The following is a 25,607-nucleotide window of genomic DNA, read 5'->3' as shown; positions in this document are numbered from 1 at the left end:
GCTTCGATTTCTGCCTTTAGAGCTGGACTATCCACTAGACTGGGCCGTCCGCTTCGAGGCTCGTCCTTCAAATCGAGATTGCCCGTTGGAAATTTTTCGAACCAACTTTGGCACTTTCTTTTGTCCAGTATATCACCGTAAATGTCATAAATGCATTCTGTTGCTTCTGTCGCAGTTTTTTTTTAATGAAACGAAAACAGCATACAGCTTCTTAAATGTGTTTCCGAAGGACACGTCTCTGCCATTGTTTGTAAATGGGGTAGAAAAGATTTTTTTTGTTTAAAAGAAAGGCAAAGGATCACAGAGAAGAAAAAAATTACAACGCACGTCTTTACTGCTCATCGGACCCAAAAATACTAAGCCAAAGTTGCCTATTAAAAAAACGACATTAATTCCGGGATTACCTAATATATGACTTTCTTCTTGTAACTTGGCCCTAGCACGCACGAACGTATGTGTGTAAAAACTGGAAGCCTTGGTGTTCACTATTATAGAGCTCTACATAAAATTTAACAAACTCTTGACACGCTTATAAAGAAAACACCTAAAATAACTTAAAACACGCCTCGTTAACTAAATTATGTATATTGATAAATATTTTAAAATACAATTTTTGATGTTTTTTTATACATTCCACTACTTTCGAACATTCAACATTCGCACGCATTTTCAGGAACCAATTATGTGCAAAAGTCGAGATGTATATATATATATATTTTTCAATTTTCTCCGAACTCATATCCTTATTATGCATAATAAATCTAATTTAATTTGGTAATTGTAGAGATAAGTGTTTTCATCATCTTAAAATAATACTTTCGTCACAGTTCAGAATGATGAACCAGGGTCGTTCGTTCATCATTTGAATCGTTCGTAAGTTGCGAATGATACTATTTTTTTTTAAATCAATAAATACATACAATAAATAATAAGACGAATATAATGATTGAATAGTATATTTACAAAGTAAAAAGGAACTTTTGGAATACATACGTAGGTGTACATTAGGTAATTAAAAAAAAAAAAGCACAAACTATTCTGCACATCCTTTTCCATAATAAAATTATCACTAAGACGAGAAGGCAAAATCGCTTTCATAAAATATTGCACCAAAATTTTAATTGCACATGATAATCCCCTTACAATCTAACGAGAAAAGCTTGTAAAAAGTGAATAAATCGTTGTTAGAATTGTGCAAAAAATACGGAACACACTCACTAAAATCAAACATCTAAAATTCAAATGCAAAGAACACAACAAGTATAAAAAAGCTCATTCAACACCAGGGAATGTTACAAAAGGAATTTATAGAGCAATAGTGTGTTAATCCAATGAAAATAGCGCTAAGTGTTAAAACCCTATAAAACCAAAAATAAACAATTACCATTTTGAATACAAAAGCGAAAAATACACATCACAAGTCATTGAATGCGTCGAAGATTATAATGATACAACGTCACATCACAAACACAAATAAGCTAATAATTATAGTATACATTTTATGATGAGATAAAGCCTCGTTTTCGATTGCGCAAAAACGCCAATGTGACCAATTACAATTAAATCCTTAATGCACTGATTATAACTACTAATCAATTGATTCTATTATATATATGTATATAATAAATGTTTATATTTTTTAACATTGTATATACGTATACTATATATACACATAAACACTTTAGTGAACAATTTTCAATATTTAACAATCGATAACATAATACGCACTCTCGACATCTTGATAGCGATACTTTTAATTGTGCTTTCAAAGTATATACATAGCTATACTTTGAAAAATTAAGAAGTCGAGATGCTTACATGATAATATATAAAAATAAAAATTGACTGAAATTAATTAGTCGTTAATTATCATTATGTATCCGAAATTAAATCAACTCACAACTATATAACCTACAGGCACATTCGCTATCTCTATACGATATTTGTTCACACAATCGTTTTATGTGACATTCAATAAGCAATCGGGTTGCCTACAATTTTCCTATCGATGGAATATCAATTAATTCATAATTAAAAATAGGCATATTACAATAATAATAATAATAAATAAATATTAACAATTATCACAATCATAATACAATCGTAAAAAAACATTAAGGCGAAAAGACCCGTAAAATTAGACATATGGAATGAAAATTTCCAGATTTTATTATTATATCATGATATAAATAATACATAAAAAAGACTATATTGGAATTTTTTATTAAATATGGAAGTGCTCGTTGTGTCGATGTAATTCAACACATCGAACCGATTGGGAAGAATGCAGATTTCATGCTAGAACTGATATTCTTATAGGCCAACCTAAACTCGTCATTACATCGAAACAAATTATAATAAATTAAATATCACCTATAATCTCACTAATATACAAAAATTAATAAATAATATATAAATATTTCCTACTATTTTTTTTATAACAATTACTATAAAATAAAGACAGGAGTCGTTAGCTAGCCGCTAAAACAAACACTATTTATGATTCGTATATAAGACATATTATAATTCCGTATGCTTTATCTTCTTCACAGATGGCTGCACTAGGGTTTGTAGATTGGCAAGAGCCGATTCCGTCTGAAAATAAATCATATAAATATATTAAAAGGTGGTATCAGAAATAGAACATTCAACGATGAGAAAAACAATGAATTAATATAATAATAACCTGTTTTAATAGAGCAATTGCGTCGTTAAGAGCTTTCCTCCATTTATCCAACTCTTCTATATGAAACGACGACTGGTCTTTCAGAACTTTCGACCATTCGGCTATGATGTCCGGCGATGGAGTTTTACCGTTGCTGTGAATTTATTAACAATATTAGCATTTAACATCTTATTAATTTTATTAGGTCATCAAGTATGAAATTTCCGGTGGTGTAAAAGCCTGGTAATCGATAGTCAATGAAACATTGGAAGGCCTGTTTTACAGCATTGTCGGAATAAAATTGTATTTCTATGAAAAGTTATCCAAATCCCGGAAGAAGTGGTAGTCAGTGGGGGCAAGATCTGGTTAGTATGGTGGACGGTAGAGAACTTCCAACTCATATTAAAAATATTTACAAAATTTTTTCAACTAAGCTCTCATGTGTGACGGCCACTCGGCAATACTAATATAGCAGCGAGATAAGGGATGACTCATCGATGAGTCAGGAGACAGGCAACAGCGTCAGGGTGCTCTTGGTCCAGCAAGTTCACCACAGAAAACTCTTCGGCAGAGGCGCACGCTGTGAAAATTGAGCTCCTGGAGAACCTGCCTACTAGGGCTCAATTAGTATTCGAATATATTCTTAATTTTTTCTCGATTTTCATCGATATTAATTTATTTAACCAATTAGCACAAAATAATTAATTAATTGTGTGTAAAATATTATTTAACCCTTTAAGTGCTGATTTAATTTTCATAAAGTCAAGTAGTAATTAGTCAAAAAATTTTATATGTTTATATTCATTCTATGCTGCGTCTATATTCACATTTAGGATTAAATCTTTAATTTTATTTCTTATTGTATAATTGACTAATTACGTGACTTTTTATGAAAATTAATTTAGCACTTCAAAAAGTCTATTATTTTTTATTAAACGTGAGATAAATCTGAATTTCGCACTTTAGAGCCGTACACAGTGATACGGATTTACCCGCACCTAGCACATAAAGTTAATTAAAAAATAATTCTTGGTTAACAATAATTATTTAGATTAATCATTAATTATTTCATAATCAATAAACTTTTTGAGTTTTATAAAATATGCATAGCACAATGCTGTGCGAATTATTGATACAGTGAGGGCGTCAAAAGGAAAATGTTTAATTTATTATTTTACATAATTTTAGTCAGGGATGTCATTTCTCTTATTTAAAATTACCAGAATTAAAATCAGTTGCATTTGAAATAATTCAGCAAAATTGATAGAACATTTTAAATACGTAATTTTATCAATTTATTGTATATACAATAGTTCATAATATTTGGGTAAAGATCGGATCCATATCGGCATTTGATGCGAACTGATTAAAATAAAATCTTTGTATCTTGAAACAGCAAAAGCAAATAACTAATAACTTCACAAAAATTTGCGATGTACACATGTTTTTGAGATAAGCGTTAAACGATAGTAAAGGGTGGACTTTTCTAACATTTTATAACGTTCAAGGAACTAATTCTGCGAATTTCGGTCATAGTAGATACAACCAATGATCATTCCATTCACAAATGTTTTTCGAATGCGTAAAAACATTTTTTTTTATTAAGAAAAAGCATCTCACTGTCTCGCATTTCAAAACAAAATAAAGGTGCATAAGGGGACCATAGATTTTGGAGTGGCACTAGTCACTCAGGTATATTGAAAGAGAAATGACTTGCTCAAGTATACAAATAGTTTCATTCTAAGATTTTTTGAATTTCATTCAAGATAGTACAAGGAATATTTTACGAATATTAGATTAATTATTCAAATATTCATAAAGTTGAAAATCGGGCGAATAATTTGAATACTCCAGAGGATTGCCACACTAAAGAGCCTTCAATAATACTATTGATTTTTCAACTGAAGTGTAGTATGTACATACAAATATTACTGAATTATAATAGAATGTGATTTACTTGATAATCTTGTTTGGCATACTATTGACCAAGTCGCCAAGCAGTCCTCCATGAGTGCCGTCTTCTAATCCCCATAGCCTCCAGTAAAGAGCGCCGTTTATTACCAGCAAAACGCACAGAACTGCCAAAACGACCCATACAAGACGAGTAGACGGTGCTACTGCAGACGTCAATGCAATTCTCTCATGCAGAGGTGAGCCAGATTTTCTAATCTGTAGCGCTCTGTGAAGAGGCGACGCCGGTACACTTCCTGTTTCAGAATCTCCTTGGAGTACTATAAACATAAAAAAGAACAAAAAATTAGGATAAAATAATAAGTAAAATACAATTGGAAAGACCAATTTAAAAACAGTAGATCAAGCCTTAACCTCTTAACCGGGCAGTTCAGTTAAATTTGTCAAATTTAAAAGTTAAATTTACCCATCGTAAAATAAATCACTGACGAAATGCGCTCCTCTCATTGAAAATACTTATTAAAATTAATGACGACTTTTTCCGTCACAAATATAATTACGACGTCTTTAGGCGTCATGCCCGGTTAAAATGTTAAATAATATGAGGACAACGGTTGATCAAATATTGCACTCAATGAAGAAATTATTGTGATGGATCAAATACATATTCATTCAAAGAATCATTAGTTTTAGAAAAGTTTACCCTCCACCCCAAATGACGTTGCTGGATTCTGCATTACTGCTCATTGATAAATATCAGAAAAGAGCGATGAATCAGTGAATAAATAAATGAAAAAATTACTGACAAATTCCCAGAACGTAACTATAAACATCATTCATAAAATTATACTAGTAGATAGAGACAGATTGTTTCTAAATTATGTTATTAATTCCAGTATATAGGAAATCATTTTAGCAAAGGAAGAAATACGCCGTTGATAGAGTATATCACCTGTAGCTCTGCGTCTTCTCCTGCTTTTTCGCCTTCCTTTCTCTTCGCCGATCTCAACGTGAAGAGCCTTTGCAAGATAGTCGAAGTATTCCTCCAAACCCATCCAACAGTTCTTTTCAATGATCGCTAAAATCATTCATTAATTTATATAATATTAATCGCTGCAATAAATCATTATAATACATTGTCTCCAATACACAAAAAAACAACTATCAGCTGATTCAATAAATGACCTCACACAGTTGTTTTAATGTTATCAAAGACCTTGTGTTAGCAATATTTACATTTCACGAATCCCCAGACGCTCTTTTTATACTTGATCTGACCGAAAACTTGAAAACCGGTCACATTATCGGAGACCCTCTGCAGACAATAATGCACAACGACAGTGAACGAATCGGCGTACGGAATGCCGGCGTTGCAGGACGTCACCTCAATAGAGTACACGTGTCCAGGTTTAGTGCACGCTAGCATTACCTGTACATTAAATTGCAATCATTTAAAAAATGTGTTCGTACAACAATAATAACGATCAAATTTACCTGGGTCTCAGTGACGGCCGCCGTTTTGGGTCCCACGGCTTGCCCCAGCAGCAGCGTAAAGCTGACCTTACGAATCTTAAGTCCGCTCTCTGGATCGTGCTTCCAAGACGCCTATTGAATAATTATTATATTAAAAATGTATTCCTATTGCTATAAAATAAATTATGCTTGTACTTGAATCAAGTCAGTAGTTTTCCTGGACGACAACAGTTCAACGTAAAATTTGGAATTTGTGAAGAGCATAGTGAATAATTGATCTATGTGAACGGGAAATTCTTCGCCGAGCAGTTTTCTGCCATCGTGCGGATACGTGCATTGTGGGACGTGATTTTCAGCGCTAAAAAATAAACCAAATAAACATATTTAATTATCTTTTAACAAAAATATATGATACCTATGAGTTAATATTATGAACTGATCAAATACCTGATGGTCTTGTTGCGTTCGCTGTCTGATGTGTCAGACATGTCTGTCGGTAGTGTATCGGCGTTGTACGAATTACTCACAGCTAAAATAAGACACATATTATAACATATGATGAAAAAGAATCACTATATTGTGCAAAATTATGTAACTTACTTCGGAACCAATGTGAATGCGGAGGCGCTGGAGATCCTGGAGGCACGTCTTCGGCGAGTACGTTGGAATAATCGGCATTATGATCGTTGGGATCGATAGGAACTATAGCGTCTTCGGATCTTATGCTATGATTGAGATCCTGGAAGATAAAATTTATTTTAATGAATATTTGTGTAGATGAAGCTTCCAAAATATTGGGAATTTATCTTTGATAATTAGTGCACAGTATCAAAGGAAAAGTTCTGAAGGGATTTCTCAGATATGATATGGAAATACAAATACTAATTATTCCTACTGCAAGATTTACTGTAATTTAGAACTCTTTTTGGGTACTCAAAATACTGTTAAATAACTATTCGATAAATACAGTTATTCGACTTTTTAACCAACTGTTATCATCTGGATACTCGCAATAATCAGTAGACATATTGCTGTCTAGCCATTTTTAACATACATAACAATAAATGTATTTTTGCTTTAATATTTTTTTATCTTTATTTTCTGCAAGTATATTTTAATTATCAACGATATTTTAAGAACTGGTTGAATTCTAATAAAAAATTAGAACTATATAATTTCTTAAATATTATTACTTAACAAAGATCATTCGACGAGTTTAGATAAATCAATACATATTAATCTCTCAGTTTTAAGGATCAAAATTATTTTTTTATACAGTATGTCTAATAAGCAGTTATTTTCTATCTCCCTTATGAATAATGAAGGATATATTACGTCCGATACCGAGTCGGCTTGTAGTTGTATGCCCGACAACTTGTCGTCTTCCACCAGACAGTGAGGGTATTCTTCGTCGTCCGAGTCAAAGCCCAACTGCTCGCCGTAGCAACTGTGCACCTGTCACGAAAGCAAACTCAAATTAAAACACATGCAAACACACATATTGAATTGACAATGAACACTGAGCAAACTTTCAATACGGCTCTTATCTGTTCTTAATAGATTTGCGGCATGGTCTTATCACACACGTAGAGTTCACAAAGGGCATAGTGTAAAATCAACACAAAATAGACACAAAAAAAACGTGTCAATTGGCTCAGTGGGATCCCGGAGCGTGTAGAGCTCTGTGCCAAGAATTGTCTTATAATAGATGGAGGGGACGTGTGAGCAGACATTTTTAAGTGATTTTATCGTTTAGCACGATTTCTCGAAAATTAGATTAACAGCTGGTGTGTATCTGATCTATAATTGATACTGTCAGTTTGACTTGTATAAAGTAAGTGATTTTATATGGTTTGTATTAAATTATAATATAGATAAGATGTTAATAGATTAACAGACTAATCCAAAAATAATAGTAATTCTAATCAGTGAATCTATGAATCAATTGATATTACATTAACTGATAAATAATATTAATTTACTTTATCAAACACATGTGCAGGATTAATACAGATACGATAATCATAAAAGATAAGTTTGCATTAATTTTAAACATAACCTGAGATATTAATAAAACATTTTTAGAAGAAAGAAAAGATTAATCAATATATATCAGGGCTGTGGTCGTTAAAAAAAAACACGACTCCGACTCCGATTCTGATATTTACCAACAACACGACTCCACTCCGACTCGAAAAAGTTTAATTTTACAGGTATTTTTGGTGTTCTTCTACACGTTTAATATTCATAAGCTATACACATTCATTATTACGCAATTAAAATTTCATAAATTTCATAATTTAAAAAAATGGTCGGAGTCGCTCATTTTTCACGACTACGACTCCGACTCCAACTCCGGCCAAAACACCACAACTCCAACTCCGACTCCACAGCCCTGATATATATACATATAAAAAAGCATGCTTTTTAATATAAGTGCTAAATTTTTTAGATATTATCGAATGCGATTTTGAAAATTTTCATTTGACAAAGTAAATAATGAATTATTTTAAATTAGACTTTGTGACTAATTGTAATTATGGATTTCTAAATTAATTCAATTAGAAATCAGCATGTGATTTTACATATCAATAAATTATATTATCTTCAGTGTGGCAAAATTCTTATTGAATTGATATTAACCCTTCGACCGCCGATGACATTTAAAGGTGTCATGAACCTTTGAATCTAGTAATATGTTTTTTTTTGTTGTATAATTTAAGGTAGAAAAACACATTAATTTGTTGAAATAATATTTAAATAACTCATAGCATAAATAGGTGCTCCTACACATATTAGCAAATTTCGAAATGGCGTGTAAAAATATAGCCACGGTGAAAGGGTTAACCAAAGCAAGTATTAGTAAGCTTCATAAATTTAATACAGTGGTTTTCAACATTTTCAGAATGCCTTTATCAATTTTTTAATTAAAAAATAATTATTACATCCCACTTTTTAAAACTACCATTTAAATATAAATAAATTTAGTATTCTCATGAAAGTCTGTAATTTTTAGCACTACTTTTTTTTAAGGATTATTTTATTTAAAAAAACCTCTTACAAAATATGAATGCCATAGTCAGTAACTGAATGATATCTGCAGTTTATTTTTTCTAATTTTAGCACATTACAAGCGGAACCAAAGCCAAATTATTGGCTTTAGATAGATTAATGCAGACAATTTTGGCTTTACTTCAAAATTTATTTTAAAATGTATTACATTTAAATCAATCACTTTTTTTAAATAGTTGCGAGATATTTGATGGCAATATTTAAAAAAAAAATACTACTGACAAATTTTGATTTCATGCATTTTCAGTCAAAAATTTATTCAAAACTTAAAGGGTTAACCCTTTACGTGCTAAGTGCAGATAAATCCGAATCACTATGTACGGCTTTTAGTGCAAAATTCATATTTATCCCACGCTCAATAAAAAATAATTAATAATTTATTGAGCGTTTTTTATTTGCGAACTTTTATTAAATAAAATCAATTCCAATATTTTCAGCTAAGCAATATAAATGAAAATGAAAAAAAATCTATTTTTTTTAGTTTTCTAGCAAAAGGCTTAAAATTATGAGCGAGCGCAGAGTTAATAATATTAATATTTTATACGAATTTTTGAAATAATACTTTTCTGTATTTAAATGGTAAATACTTTGTGTATTATATAAATTTATTAGAGGGCTGAATTTTGATATTTTGTTTCTCCAAGCTTCATCTTGTTTTTATAGCAAGAATGAAAAGCCTAATGCTTCCTCTACACTCTCTGGAAGTTACCGAACCAAAGGTCTACCGAATACGATCGAGGTCGCCAAGACATTAGAGCGGGCAGACCCGAGCTCGACCGAAGTAGCCCCGAAATAACACATTATATATTCCGTCCTTGCCCAACCATGGCCTACTTCCAGAGAGTGTGGAGGAAGCATTAGGTTTTCAAATAAAATAGTAACCTTAAGCTAAGTCCCCAGGAACTATTTTTTTTTTAATAATTGTATTCCAAAGGAATATTTTCTTGGACTATTAGATATATATAAATCTTGGTTTTCATAGACTGATGACTTAGTGTACGTAATTTGTTAAACTATCATTAAGAGCCAATGACGCATATATGCGTCATTCAATATGGGAGTTTTTAGAATTCTGTACAAAAATTGTAAAATCGTATACACGCACTCTTCGTAAAAACTATCAAATATCTAAAAATACGACTATATAGTTTTCCAGTATATAACCGATAACAATAAATATAATGATCCTAAAATTTTATTTAAAATAAATGATATAAAATTATTTCCTGCATGTTAAAAGGGTGAAAACATCTGCCTAATAAATAAATTCATATTTATTAACTGCTTTTTTGTGCATTGTATAGTGCAAATCTTAAATTTAGAGCTATTACTTGAAAAGTAATAGTTAAAAAATATTTTTTCATAAAAAATAACAATACATTTAGGATGAACTTATGCCTACTCTTGAATATATTTTAGTATTTTACTCCATAACCTACTAATAGTGGAAAAATATATATACCCAATGCCACATCTCCTGCGACGTTATCGATTTATCCATCAATGCATTCTGCCATATTGTAAATAGCATCATATAAGCCTTATCGCGCCCGGAGAAGGACGTAAAGAAGTGTTTCTCCCTATCGGTGGAGACGAGAATGGCATTTGGAATAACTAGAGCTGTTTTTTCTTTGGTAATGGCTGAGACGTCCTTCCACTGCAGACACAGCAGCGTCTCCCATCGGAAAATGTTTGCATAGAAGCACAAGTACTTCTGAGAGACGTAGAGTCGCCCGTGCACCAGGATGTCCTTTTGGATGGCGCAAGAATAATCTGAAACACGAGATTGCTAAATTGTCAGAAGTGAAAACGCTACATAGACATAAAGCAAATGAATAGGGAAGTAAGATTGATGAAGGTCGATGACAGGAACGGATGGTGTTTATGAGTGGTATCATCAAACTAATAACAAAAAGAACTTTAGTCCAACTACTACTTGAATTATGCTATAAAATATTATTTTTTGATTGACTCAACACTTGTGATTTTAACTGTATTGTTATTATTAAGGCGTCGTTTTTATTTTTTAATTTTCTTTATAGAATTAAATGCTTTTCTACACATTAGTGACTTACATTTTGCTTTTAAAATTTTAATTCCATTTGTATGATTGATTTATAATATACTTATAGTACATATAATATATTACCTAATATAATTAAAATTAATTTAAAAACTGTTTTGTAGAATTGAAACTATATATAAAATAAAATAATAATTTGTGTCCATTCGTAGCGGGCAATTTCACATGGTATAAAATGCAAAGCATATATTTCGTACATTTTAGAATATATCCAATTCTTTTTTTATACGGTAGATACGCTTCACCAAAAACCGTGTTAAAAGTTAAAGAATACATAGAAAAATTGAAACTTGGTTCATCAAATTTAAAAAATTCGTGTTATTTGAAAAAGTAAAAATATTGTTGTATAGAAAATCGTGTTTTTTTTATTTATTTAAAAAAAAAACAATCAATTTAACTTATTCCATTGTGAATTGATTAACAAATACATTTTATCCTTTACTATATACAAAGTATTCTTTACTTAAGAGTTCAACTTTTATTTATAACCGAATCTAGTCCTATCAGAAGCTGTTGCGGCCCATAATCTCGCACAACGCACTCAAAATATCAAGCAATATGATAAAATAAGGTCGAAATGAAAAAAAAAGACCTTCTATGTATTATGTGTTTCTTAATGCCAAATTTTCAATCAATGGAATATTAGAGTGTAACTAATGATATAGATAAATCAACATACAAATCTAGTTATTTTTATTTTTGTGGCATTAAAGTAAAAATTGATATATAGCATAATTTGTAACAATTTTTTTTTTTTAAATAAATAAATGCAGTATTTGTTTATCGTTCATTTAAAAATATGATTTTTTCCAAAGGTCATCTATATTTTACTAGATGAAAAAAAAAATTAATTTAACTTTATTGTATTGCGAATTGATTAACAAATACATTCAATTCTTTACTATATACATAGTATTGTTTACTTAGAAGTTCAACTTTTATTTATAACCGAATCTAGTCCTATCGAAAGCTGTTGTGCGATATATGCGCTCATAATCTCACACAATGCACTCAAAATCTCAAGCAACATGATAAAAACGGTTGGAATAGTGCAGTCCATAAAGTCTGACTAGTAACCCTGAGGTTGCGAGTTCGAGCCCCTTACAATATTGAAATTGTATTATTTCTCACATAAGTGAAAAATAAATTGCATAATTTATATCTAATAAAAAATAAATTTTAAGAAAAGACTGTCAAAATATAACAATAAATAATATATCAATCGGCAATAAACTAATGCTGTTGAGAAGTTAGTTTATTTATATTACATGAAGTTCATTAAAAATATGATTTTTAGAAAAAATAAATATATATAAAAATCAATATTTCCTTCGAATTAAATACTGTTTTTGTGATATGTGATTAAATAAGAATTGAGTGTTGAAAGATTTCAGACCACAAAAAAACGTTAAGAATCCATAGTAAAAATGATATTCTTTTAGAAAAATATCATTTTGACTATCGAACCCAACTTTGCACTAGAATTTAAAAAGCTCATTATTAAAAATAAAATATTATTAATTAATCACAAGTACATGTGTTTATACTTAAACGTCGACTCATGTATATACGGAAAAATCAGAAGTCAACAAGCAGTTTTTGAAAGTAAAACCAAAACACTAAATTCAAGCAACAAAATATCTTTTATATTTACAAATATTTGTTTTAATAAACAAATAAACATTAGTTTTAGTTCAAATATTATATAGTTGATTATTATTTTAATTTTGTTGAACTAAAGCCTTTTTCAAAAACTAATGCATTTTAATGATCAATTTAAATATGTTAGAAGTTAACTGACCAACGATTAGCCTTTCATCGTCGGGTATGTCCTTGAATATTCTCTTGAAGTCCTCTGCTCTACTCTTGTACGTCGGATAAAGAGCGTTGTACCAAGACTTCTTCTTAGTCCTAGGCTCCTGGCTCTTGTTCTGGCCGGCAGTGCTCAAGTTGAGGACGGACAGAGACGGCACCGACTGGGAGCTGGCGCTGTGTCTTGGCTGGCATTCTTGGCTCGCCGATCTGTTCAGCGGGATCAAGGGAGGATGATCAGGCAGAGGAGTCGACACCGTCAGGGTGGGCTGTGGGCTCGAAGACTGTAAGAAATCGGGCGCATTCCTGCGTCCTCTCGAATTACCACTCTGAAACGAGCAAACGGTCGAATCAATATTCATTTATACGACACAACGATTATCGAATACCTTATGAAAGAACGAAAACGCCGATGAGAACTTGACGGATTGTATCAGAGTCAAGGGGCTCTGGTCTCTTTTCCGCATTACAATTAAACCTTTCGGCGATGTAGCAAAAAAGACGTAAGGCTTTGCGTCGGTGTCAGGAAATAGTGTGATTTTATGCCGATATACTACGTTCTACACGGCTAAGTTTCTAATCGAATGTATTCAAGATTTACGCAAGAGTCGATAAATATTTAGAGTTGTCTTAATGTTTAATGGATTTGGGTTAACAAATATATGGCACTTTTTTTTCTCTTAGAATACTTTGAAATTCACAGATAGCCAATATTAATCAGCGACGCTCAAAACAACGACTTATAAAATTCACAGGGAGGCAGTAGTGCTTTTTTCACTCATAAATATTTTAAGCAGTAAGATAAAACTAAATTTTAATAAGTTGGCTTAAATGATATGATTATAGTAGTAAAAGGCTGTATATTATACAAGAGTGAGTCTAATCAAAACATCGCTCTATTGTCCTATAAATCGGCAGCAGTTCTGTATATTTTTTTAATCTTCTGTTGTAACCTGACAGGCGTAAGCCCAATACGTTACAATGGGGTTAATCTGTACCAACTAGATAAGTCAATCAGACATAATAAATACTTATAAGTAATAACTACCAGACTTTGCAGTCTGGGAATCAGTGACATCTATATAATTAATTATAAATTATTATGTATATTAGAATTTATAATCAATATATGTCACGCCAGTAGTTTAAAATGACTGCCGTGCTAGAAATATGGACCAAAATAAAGCAGCGTTCAATGATTTATTATTATCGTTTGAATAATGAATGGATGAAATACATTAAAATTAATCTACGAATAAGTTCAGTATGGTGATACATGTCTATCACTCCAGCAAGTGTTCAAGTGGACTCTAAAGTTCAAAAACAGCGGGTTCTGTAGAACACTCTTCTACAGAACCCTTCTTACGTATCATGAAGAAAAATAGCCAAGTATTAGATCATGGATTGAGTCATAAATTAACAAATTGAATTGTTCTGCATTTCTGCAATGTGTTGAAAAGGTACTAATCTCTGCCAAACTATTTTTTCTAGATATCTATGCACTACATAGAAAAATGATGTATTTTGTACTGCTTTCATTAAATAAATTAAGAGATTAAAAAACATATTAGGTATTTATTTAACTCTCCTTCACAAAGATAATTTAAAAGCGGATTAACACTTGAAAGTGTAAGGATTGTAATCCTCAAAATACCTTATTTATAAAAATAGATTTATAATAATAATTGATTTAACCATAAATATGTTTTTACAAATTGCAAATCGAATTTGCTGCAATTTAATTGTACTTCAGGTCCTTTTAAGGAGCGCGATTTTTACAAATGTGTATCTATCTATAATTTATCACATTATATTATTGATTCCAAAATTTAAATCAATTGTCCTTACCTCTCTTATATAATTACCACTATGAAATCTTATATTTTATAATCAATATATAAAATTCCTTTACGATATTTATAAAATATTTTACCTACCATTATCAAAACAGCAAGAAATTTTGACATGATGAATATATTTATATGAAGCTAACGATTGATTTATTCAAAATGAATGATTTTATAAGGATACTAATTCTTTTATAGTGAAACAATATCAAAATCAAATATTTCTTTAACCTTTGATACAATAATTGTTCGATTTGAATTATTTACTGATTCAGGTCAAAAAACTTCTTAGTGATAATTAAATCATCAACATCATTTTGAATATGAGAAGGTTTTTTTATACGCACCTATTTTTCAGTATTCTTTCGAAACGATTATATTATAAAATTCTCTCAAACGCTTTTACCGAACTTTAGAATGGCTGTGAACACGAATTCGATCACGCTGCTTATACAATGAGACAACTATTAGCATACATACAAAACGCCAAGTCTGATCGATAAGATTTACATAAAAAAATATGTGTGATGAAACTTTGTACATTTTTTTCCATACGCTAAAAAATCTATCGTTTCCGACTATTTTACCTGTTGTCTATAACTTGACTTTGCTCAGTATGTACATATTATTTGTTCATAATGTAACATAAGATATAATGGAAAAATCTGGAAAATGAAATGGAATAAATGGAAAAATTCAAGTGAGTCGAGTTTTTGATTTAATATTTTAGAATGACAAACTATATTTGAAAAGTATATCGTAACATTGATAATAAAAACTACAAAAACATTCTGCTTCTCAAATTACGTAGATGAATAATGGCAAAAAAGAATAAAGGCTAGATATTGATCTTTCATGATTAAATAACCAATTGCACTAAAACCCGTTATTAAAATCCTACGGGAGAAAAGTTTGCAAAAAAAATCGAATTACTTTCTTTCCAAAAATCTTTAACATATCTACGAGTTTTTGAGAATTTAAGATATATTCATGGCTAACGCAACATTGAAGGAAATCCTTATTTAACAACTGCAGAGCTTATGTTATTCTCAATATATGACCTTATTTTCAATAGAAACAAATTTGTATAAAAATAATAATTTGGAACCAGAATTTAATATTTATGTTTTACTGTTATAAAAAATGAATTTAAATCATAAAATAGTAAGCATTAAAACTATCCGGAGGCAAACATAATATTTAATTTTAACACTATCTGATAGGTCGTTTTTTTCTCAGCCTGCTGCATGACAACAGGCGGTTTTGCGCAAGGCAAAGATAAAATATGATAACTTTAGAATAAAAACTAATAATAATAATTTTTTTTTTAATTTTTTTACTTTTATTGGTACATCTGTTGAAATTGTTTTATCAATGGTTTTTAATATGTAGGTAGCAAAATTGATAAAAAATATTAAAACTGAAACCAAATCAATTTACATCTAAAATGAGTTTGAGTTTTATTAAAAATATATTTACAAAGAAATTTAAACCTTTGAACGGTATCGCCGTACATGTACGATAGTCGATCTTTCATTGTTTTGAGGTACCCCAGATTTACATGTAATATATAACTGAAGAAATAATAAATAAAAAACATTATATTTATATAATTATTTTTTTAATTTGATTTAACGTAAATGAGTTCTACAGAAAATAATATTAATAAATTTAAGAGTAAGAAATAAATGCCATAATAAAAAATATTTTATATTAATTTTATAAAAAATAATAAAATCCGAATAAAATAAATCAAAGCAATAAAACGTTGAGAATTAATATTAAATAAGTGGCAAAAAGAAGTATGGAATAATATCTAAAATTAACTCACTCTAATGCGTATACTAACAAATTAACTAATGTGTATAAATTAACTAAGTACTCAAAGGGTTAATAGCACTTTTAACTTCAGTTTTCGGCGGGTTAGTACAGCTAACACGAGGCAAATTAAATTTATAATAAAATTATTGGCTTTTTTCACACCGAAAAAATTATAGTGCTATTTTACGATCTCTATGTGTGTGTACAAAAAAACTATGATCTCTATTCAAGTGAAAAAAATTAAGACTTTATTTTTAATCTTTTTATTCTTAATCTTTTTATGTATTATAAACATTCATTTCATAGAAGGCAGTGCAATAAGCTAGAGCTTTTGTGGGTAGTTACAGAATTTGTCGTTGAACATCATAGGTCAAAATTCCATGGAATACCATAAGTAGCATACTTTAAATAAATCTCATAGAAACATCCATTAATATGGAAGAATTAGTTCAATTAAAAACATTTTTTTAGTTGAATTGGTTTCACAAAAAAAATCCTTTTATTTAATTAAAAAAAACATTTCCGAAAAAAATCATAAAATGTGTTGTGAAAATTTAGAATTAATTCTTATAGATAAAGATACTACTGATACCAGTGGCAATGCTTTTCAATTATGATGAAATTAAAATCTTAAGTTTATTGATTTTTAAAGATAAAAGCTCTCCAATAGAGGTTTTAATTTTTTTTAATATGAACAAATTACAAAACGTCTAGCCTAATTTGTGGATAGCATCGAGAATTTTATTAACTATTCCAGTAACAGTTGCTTCATGTGAACATAGTTTTAGCAAGCTCAAACTTATTAAGATGTATCTTTGATCTACTCTATCAAATGAACGCTTAAATTCTTTAGCAATTTTATCAATAGAAAATGATACAGCCCTAAAACTAGAAGTATCAGAGATTAAAAATACATTTGCAAGCTTAAAAGCGAGAAAACAATACTATAGATATGTAATAGTTATATCATTAAATAAGTACTAGTTATGTGCATCTTAATACTTGACCAACAGGTCGAGTAAAATCTACCGCTTTGTTCCCTGCTGGTAATCCCCGGGACAGGTAGTGACTAAATTTTACAACTTCTGGTGTTTAACGACGGATTCCATAAAAACTAAAGCGTTTTGTGCTGCCATCTATGAATCAATGTTTATTCTAAGAAAAAAAATATTTTAGCACATAATTATTTTTATTGCTGCCGATGACTTCTATCTGAGGGACCATCAAAAAGCTCTTTGTTTATCATAGCATAATATAAGATGATAGCATAATTTGATCGTAAATTATTTTTTAAGCATCGTAAATTTTTCTTAAATCGTGACAAAGCTATGAACATAAAAAATTACAATTTACAACAAAGCTATGAGCAAAAAAACACATAAAAGACTGAAATATAATTTTATACCAAATTTTATTCTGAACCATTTTTTATTGCTTGTTCAGAGAAATGCATTGAAACATTAAAAATCATTAGCACATATTGGATACACTCTATTTTTTGTGAAAACAAAATCAACGCATTTCATGATCTAATGCTCAAAACAAGCATTTTTTCTTTTATTTTATTTGTATTGAGTTTCATGATAAATATTTTTTTCTACAAACCATCAAAGATAAACATAGGAGCTAGTAAAATATAGTTACCTCTCCGGATTGTACAGATCCATCGCCAGAATCAGCTGTTGCGTTGGAAATGGATCGTCTACCCGGTGATGGTGAACGAGATGGGCTTCTGAAAAGTATTATATAATCTGTGCAACAATCCATCATTATACATATTATAATCGAGACTTTACTTGCGATCGGAAGGCTGCTGTGATGATTGTGTGATTACGCCCGAGAAGGACAAAGCGTTGCTGATGCTTTGTCCGATGGCGTCGTGAGATGACATGACGAGGTTCTCCACTGACTTTCGCCTTGAAAATATCAAATCTAACTATAGAGATCACAATGTGGAAATATTTATAATGATTCATAATTTGAAATCACATTGCTATTATACATTTCAAATCTACATCAATTAAAAAAGATAAATAAACAATTACTTATAATGTGTACTGTTGATAATGTAATCTGTTTATTATAGTAGTTCGTATAATACATATTTATTGTAAACGAATATGTCATTATAATGCTATTAACAAAAGAAATAAAAAAAAAACACTCAGGGAAATGATATACTTACAAAACTATTTATCGATCTCTAAATGAAACACTTAAAATTTCTAAGGGTATGACTTCAGCTTTCATTATATAATTGAGTAAAATTATGAACGAGATATATGAGATTATTTGATAAATTTGAATTGAAATCTTAGCGATTGTTAGTTTGTATTGTTATCGCGTTAATAATGCACGACGTAAAACGGTGCATAATGCGCATTTAAATTAATAAAATGTGAGCTTACACGTGTTGTACTGGAGCAGCCATGGCGGGGCGCAGCACCCACCCGCCCCGCGCCCCGCACTCCTTTCCTAGGCTCGCACTGACAGCCGCAGAGTCGCCTGCACACAAAATACACAGACACTGGCGACGTATGGCAACACTTACGATCGTTTGACACAATTTGTACATGCTCGTTCGAATTTTCAGTTTAATTATAATAAATAAAAAGAGAATACAATTTTATTATGTATTAAACTTCGTGTTAAACACAAATTACGATGCACTACAATAAATAGGCTTACCATCGGTCCCAGTTTCATAAAATTTCCGAGACAACCTTTTTCTTATGCAATTAGTTTATTTGTGATGTCTCTGACTTTGATCCGAATTAATGTAACCAGATTTATAAAGTTGCGAAATTTTTGGTTACAAAAAACCAGGCCTGTGGAATTGGAGTTGGAGTCAGTGAAGCCGGAGCATTGTAAGCGGAGTTGGAGTCAGAGTCGTAAAAAGTCGACCGGCTCCGACTCCTTTTTAAGTCTTTTCTCCCCGATCAATATTTTTTTAATTATTCGTCGTGCGCCATGCGTTCTAAGTCGGTAATATGAAGTTAACAGAAGTACATATTAGAAGGAATTTTTGTTTTAAAATTTAATTCCCTTTGAATCACGGATTTTCAAATATATTATTGATTAAATTAAGTATGTGAGTAGTCAAAAAATATATATTTACATGAAAATAAATAAATAAAATAAATTTAATATTTTAAGATTATCTTGTAGAAATTCTTAAATTCGGAGTCAGAGTCGGAAAAAAATTCAAACGACTCCACAGCCCTGCAAAATATACCAAAAAATTGAATAAAACAATAACTCAAGTCTTAAGGCATCGTGGTAGCTAGAACATACTCGCAAATATATAAGATCAATTAAAATCAATTATAGGTGATCGCCAAATTCAATAAGCATTTGAAATACATATAAATTATTTAGCAAGCTATTTATTTACTTATATTTTGTTATTAGTCAAAAAAAGAAAGATTTCGAGATTTTAGAAAAGGTGCTAGGACTAGCATTCAGAAATTGAAAATATCACATCAAAACTAAAAATATAGAAAAAATAAAAGTTTCGATTAAAAAATGGCATTTTAGGGGTGGTGATGATGGCGGGTGGCAATGAGACACAGATTGAGCCGCTGCAGTAATATTTATTTAACGGTTTACGGTGTTTACATGGTTAGAATGGGGCGGACGCGCGACGGCACGCGTCCGAACCCTTACAAGCTTGCCGGAAGAGAGGGCCGTCACAACACCGCTATTTCTGCGCCGACCAGTTTTGGCCATAACAAATCTATATTGGCCCCCATACGGCTCCGGCCCTAGCAATTTACAATTGCGAACTATAACCAGGGGGAGGTATGGGGGCCTTGGCGCTGCTGTTGATTAAATGCTGGCGGCGCAAAAGTAGCAAAGTCGTGACGTATGGTGTGGCGGCGCGGCCTCCAGTGACGCGCGGCGTGCTTCGCTCCAAGCCGAGTGGAACACGCGTAGACCCGGGCGGCGCGTAGGGCTCCAGGGGGCGCGAGAAGAACGGGCATGTCCGGGAGCACCTTTCGGGGCCCTGTGGTGCGTCGGTGCAGCTACACAGGGCGCGCGCGTGACGGGCCCCGAACATGTGGTTCGAGCTCGGAGTCGCGGGGGCGTAGCCCTACGGGTGCGTGACGGGTCACGCGTGGTCCACTCGAGCCTGGTCTACGGCAGCACTTCGGTGGCTTCCCGCTGAAGGCGCGTGGCGGCGCCGGGTGCTTCCTGGGTCACGTGGTCGGTGGCGGCGTCTGTCAGTGGCGACGGTGGCTGACGATGGCGGCACATGGTCGGGGGCGCAGGCCCATCGTCTTGGTGGTCCGCCAGCTCGAGTCCGGGTCCAGGGAAGCACCGGCGGGATGGCAGCAAACAGCTCAGCAGCGGCTCGGCTTTTGTACTGCAGCGGCGTCTGTGTCTGCCATTTTGAATCTGACTCCATGTACGTGCTCAGGATCACGTCGCAGGTTACCAGTTTAGGGGTGGTGATGATGGCGGGTGGCAATGAGACACAGATTGAGCCGCTGCAGTAATATTTATTTAACGGTTTACGGTGTTTACATGGTTAGAATGGGGCGGACGCGCGACGGCACGCGTCCGAACCCTTACAAGCTTGCCGGAAGAGAGGGCCGTCACAACACCGCTATTTCTGCGCCGACCAGTTTTGGCCATAACAAATCTATATTGGCCCCCATAGCATTTTGTATATTTTAAACATGTTGGCATATTGTGGTGGTTTATTTACTTTATAGTGTAGCAGCCATTTTGCCAAAATGTGTAACTATTGTTACTAATAACGTTTAAGAAGTCTGTTAAATATTTATCAATTAACCATTATTATGTTTTTTTCGATGTTTTATACCGATTCCGCAACTGCTATTACTAATACAAATTAATATTTTCACAGTCCGCAAAATGGTCAACATCTACAGTGTTAGGAGTAGCAAATTACTTTTAAAAATATTATCGCGTTTTCTAGACAGGGCGTGCTTGTCATCCGTTCGCTATGGACTCGTCCGTTTTTAATGAATAATCGGCGCTAATACGGTACTGAGATGGCCAATGCCATAATGACAATGGAGCGGAGAATCAAGTTGAAGACGCTCAATAGCCACATAACGTGCAAGATATGCCGGGGCTATTTCATCGACGCCACCACCGTCACCGAGTGTCTTCACACCTGTAAGTCACCTTACCGAGCCGTCTCATCGTATAGAAACTAAGGCCGTTGTCTGAAAAGCTTCCGTTACTAGTCGTTTCTTATACGTTTTACAGTTTGCAAGAGTTGTCTCGTGAAGCATCTCGAAGACAACAACACGTGCCCCACTTGTAATATCGTGATTCATCAGTCTCACCCGCTCCAATACATAAGCTTCGATCGAACCATGCAAGATATTGTTTATAAACTAGTACCGGATTTACAACAGAGTAATTTGATTACATATATTATGTATTATATATAGTTTCATTGCGGCTTGGATTGTAATGGCATACTCGCGTTTTAGACGAAATGACTAGAGAGCGAGAGTTTTATAGGGCTCGTGGAATTCCATGCCCGAAAGACGCTATCGTCGGAGAGCCGGTTAACGGACGTCAAAACAATAACGTCGACGAAGCACATCCCGACGCTACCGATTACCATCGTCGAGATGAACAGGTACAATTACGTTTGCTTTATAACGATTTTTACAATACATCAACTGCTCATACATATTGTTGGCTTGGAATAAGACATTTTTATATGAACAACTACAAATCGTCAATATTTTAATGTTAGTATGTACTTTTAGCACAACTTTTACTTTTTGCTCTTGCTCCTCTTGACGCATTCAACAATTGCGACAGTTTGGGACCAGAAATACATTTTTTGTTAAAGTTAGAATAAGTGGAGATTTGGAAACACTGCACTTCAGTGGCATTACTAGGGTATTGTGCGCCCAGGATCGAATCACACAGATTTTTTTCCATAATTTTCAAATCATAAAATTTTTGTATAACTAAATGATTATAAATGAAATTCAAAATCACAACTTATAATAGTTCGGTTTTGTAACATTCCAATTTATATTTAATCTAGATAAGATTGTAACTATGATATTTAATGTGCACAAGTTTGTGCATTTCGTCATTTCAACTTCATATAACAAAATCAAACATTCATTTAGAGCTTTAGTCAAAGATGTTACTTTCGGGTGTCTAGCCCAAAAGGGTGTGACTACGCAGCTAGTAAGACGCAGGTGGAAACTAGTGAGAATTTTATTAGATTATATTACATATTGCGACATACTATGATGGATTAGATGTTTTCTCCGAACAGTGGTAGAGAAGCTGGCGCAGGGATGTCGTCTTAGAGTTCTGGTTGGTCACATCGGGGATATCTTCTTCTGAAGAATCTTTGAAGACTGATAAACGCATGACACACGGTCTTGCACTTATGTGGACTTCTGTCCCAAAAACTGTGATCATTGATGTTTTCTTTATCTTTGCTAGAAGGTTTGGAAATATAATTCAAAAGTTTCTTCTGGCAACGTTTTTTCTCTTTCATCCATTTTGTAATGATCACAGTAAAAATCACAAAACAATATAATTACAATTTTAAAGTTAGTAAAAAGTCTAATACAGATTATGTATTATCACAAAATGGTTAAGAAAACTATAACACAATATAATATTACGAAAAAGCATAGTAAGAAAACAAGTGAAGTCTACAAATGTTTTCTAGTTGCGCCCAAAAAATATCCGAGGTTTACCTGAAACGGTACAGCGCCAGACCAAAAACGTTTTAAGCAAGTAAATCGCCTTTATATGTCAGTAATGACATCATAGAAAGGCAAATTTCAAAGAAAATATTATTGTTTATAATTTGTCTTAATATGTTTCTTTGGGATATACCTATTAATTTTAGTTTCCGTCCTTCCGTAAAATTTTATCTTATTTGCGACTATATTCTATTTGTGTTAACATAGTCAGTTCGAGAGCTATCCATTTCATCATTATTTATAATTTAGAAAGAGATGGCAAGCTTAGGTTTATGCCTCTACTATTATCTCTAAAGCACACAATAAGAAGAAAGGCAGATATTATGGGCTATAAAATGAGATAAAAAAATTAATAACTTAAAAACCTTTGAAAATCATAGTAAAAATATCACAATATTTTTGCCGGTTTGGGGCACACCGGTTCCAAACATTGAGATAAAATATCGTAGTGTAAAAATATAATATTTTTATATCGATGAACAGTTGTAAAAATATAATATTTTTACCACTGTTCATCGATAAATTGATTTTTGAAAAATCATCAATTTTTTTCAAAAGTATTAGGCACTCATTTTGCCGCCCTTCCTTATCCGGCGCCTTGGGATATAAGCCCCCCCCCCCTTTGATACGCCATTGCTGCACTTGTCATATCACATTCCACCTGCTGTCAAAACAATAGTATACAACACTTAGTTAATTTATACGCACGCAAAGTTAATTTATACGCACGCAAAGTTAATTTATATTCTATAGAAAAAATATGCTAAGAATATTTCTTTATTCTCAAGAAACACAAAACTAAAATGGGCATCTTTACTATAATTAAAAATTCACCGGTAAAATAACAAATATAACTCGAGACTCATATGTACATATATTTATTAATATTACAGTTATAGCTTATTTTAATATATAATATTATTATTTTTTCTTCTCATTTTATGATTATTATGTATTTTTATTATCTCTTATATTACATTAAAATTTAGGTGAACCTTTGTTTGGAGTGTACATCGGCCAATTTGAAAACTTTGAAGCGCAGATTCCTGAGATGCTCATCTCAGGCTACCATAACACATTTGAAAAAGTTTATCGCCAAGAAAGTCTTAAATAACGTGGACAAATTCAGAGAGGTTATTTTTCTTATTTATTATCTAAACTATCATCAATTAAACGTTATTATAACAATGCTCCTTCTCAGATCGATCTGCTCTGCAACAACGAATTACTCGGAAAAGATCACACGCTAAAGTTTGTCTACGTAACCAGATGGAGATTTAGAGATCCGCCTCTTCGCCTACAATATCGTCCAATGATCGAACTTTAATTGTTTAACACTAGAAAAATTTATATAGATTAATGCATAATTAAAGAAGAAAATTACTCATGCGTTTAATACCACCTACGCTGTAACCATTTAATTGATTAACCTTGTATTATTTATTTTTGGTATTTAATGAAATTACGTGTAATATTATTCTAGTAGTTGTATTAAAATATATTTTTTCTTTTTAAGGTAGCTTTTGATGTTTTCGTTAATACAATTCGCGAGAGATCAATTAAGTGGTTGACTATTTTCATTTTAATGAGTTGTGTAAAGTGTTACCTCTTTATAATATGTTTCTCTTACTTATGATAATTTTACATTTATGCATTTAATTCTAATCAAAATTTTCACTCGAGAAGGAAAAGTCTTAAGAGAACGAAAGGGGACCAAGGTGGATAATATTGACTTTATATTTTTTCCATTTTGTCTTTCCTGACTGTTTTTCGTTTACTAAAATATAAAGAACTGAGCGCGCGTCAAATTAATATCAACATTAAATAAATTAAGTTATTATATTATTTAATAAAATATATGTTGATACTTCAGTTTAAAGTGCGTAATTATAGATTAATATTTTGATGTATTGTGTACGTAGACTATACCGGGGAATCGAAACATTTTTGTTTATATAATGATCAAAATTATATTAATATTGTAAATTCCAGAAACTATGTTTTTATTTATTTCGTTAGTGTTTATAAATGAAATAATATGTGAATGATTTTGTTTAGCCATAGTGCAATATTTATTATCGTGTATTTGAGATTTTGAAAACGTTTCTAAACTTAAACGGCGAAAGGTTCCAAATGTTTTAAGATTTTGGAAAATCGATCGTATGATAACTAAATTGAATATGATTTAGTTCCTAAAA

At 31.9% G+C, this 25,607-nt stretch overlaps 2 protein-coding genes and 1 long non-coding RNA gene across 5 annotated transcripts; 2 read left to right on the top strand and 1 right to left on the bottom strand.

Annotated features, from left to right (window-relative positions):
* Positions 1-940: 940 nt before the first annotated feature.
* Positions 941-19,224, bottom strand: LOC148231237 (protein Aster-B-like). Of its 2 annotated transcripts, none has more exons than XM_088194438.1 (15): positions 19,093-19,224; positions 18,481-18,600; positions 18,329-18,416; positions 13,006-13,345; positions 10,584-10,894; positions 7,385-7,504; positions 6,650-6,788; positions 6,497-6,578; positions 6,245-6,407; positions 6,071-6,181; positions 5,813-6,005; positions 5,529-5,654; positions 4,623-4,896; positions 2,687-2,819; positions 941-2,595 (listed from the first exon to the last, which is right to left on the bottom strand). In XM_088194438.1, exons 1-15 carry the CDS (start codon positions 19,113-19,115, stop codon positions 2,521-2,523), a joined length of 2,298 nt encoding a protein of 765 aa, XP_088050564.1. In that variant the 5' UTR covers positions 19,116-19,224; the 3' UTR covers positions 941-2,520. The 2 variants fall into 2 exon arrangements, with proteins under 2 accessions (XP_088050564.1, XP_088050566.1); XM_088194440.1 differs by having other exon boundaries at positions 7,394-7,504.
* On the top strand, positions 5,844-6,253 carry LOC148231238 (uncharacterized). Of its 2 annotated transcripts, none has more exons than XR_015810959.1 (2): positions 5,844-5,983; positions 6,082-6,253. It is a non-coding gene; the product is annotated as an uncharacterized LOC148231238 (long non-coding RNA). The 2 variants fall into 2 exon arrangements; XR_015810958.1 differs by having other exon boundaries at positions 5,866-6,007.
* A 2,405-nt stretch (positions 19,225-21,629) lies between the features above and the next one.
* l(3)73Ah (polycomb group ring finger 3-like lethal (3) 73Ah) lies at positions 21,630-24,755 on the top strand. Its single transcript, XM_088194441.1, has 5 exons — positions 21,630-21,832; positions 21,926-22,078; positions 22,156-22,307; positions 24,399-24,542; positions 24,611-24,755. The coding sequence occupies exons 1-5, from the start codon at positions 21,706-21,708 to the stop codon at positions 24,734-24,736; spliced, it is 702 nt and encodes a 233-aa protein (XP_088050567.1). The 5' UTR covers positions 21,630-21,705; the 3' UTR covers positions 24,737-24,755.
* The last annotated feature ends 852 nt before the right edge of the window (positions 24,756-25,607 follow it).

This window comes from Plectrocnemia conspersa, unplaced genomic scaffold (genome assembly GCF_051122295.1).
Source record: "Plectrocnemia conspersa isolate PC_06_02 unplaced genomic scaffold, ASM5112229v1 ptg000010l, whole genome shotgun sequence".
Classification (NCBI taxonomy): Eukaryota; Metazoa; Arthropoda; class Insecta; order Trichoptera; family Polycentropodidae; genus Plectrocnemia; species Plectrocnemia conspersa.
The sequence above is the reverse complement of the archived record's forward strand: the minus strand, read 5'-3'. Positions and strand labels throughout refer to the sequence as shown.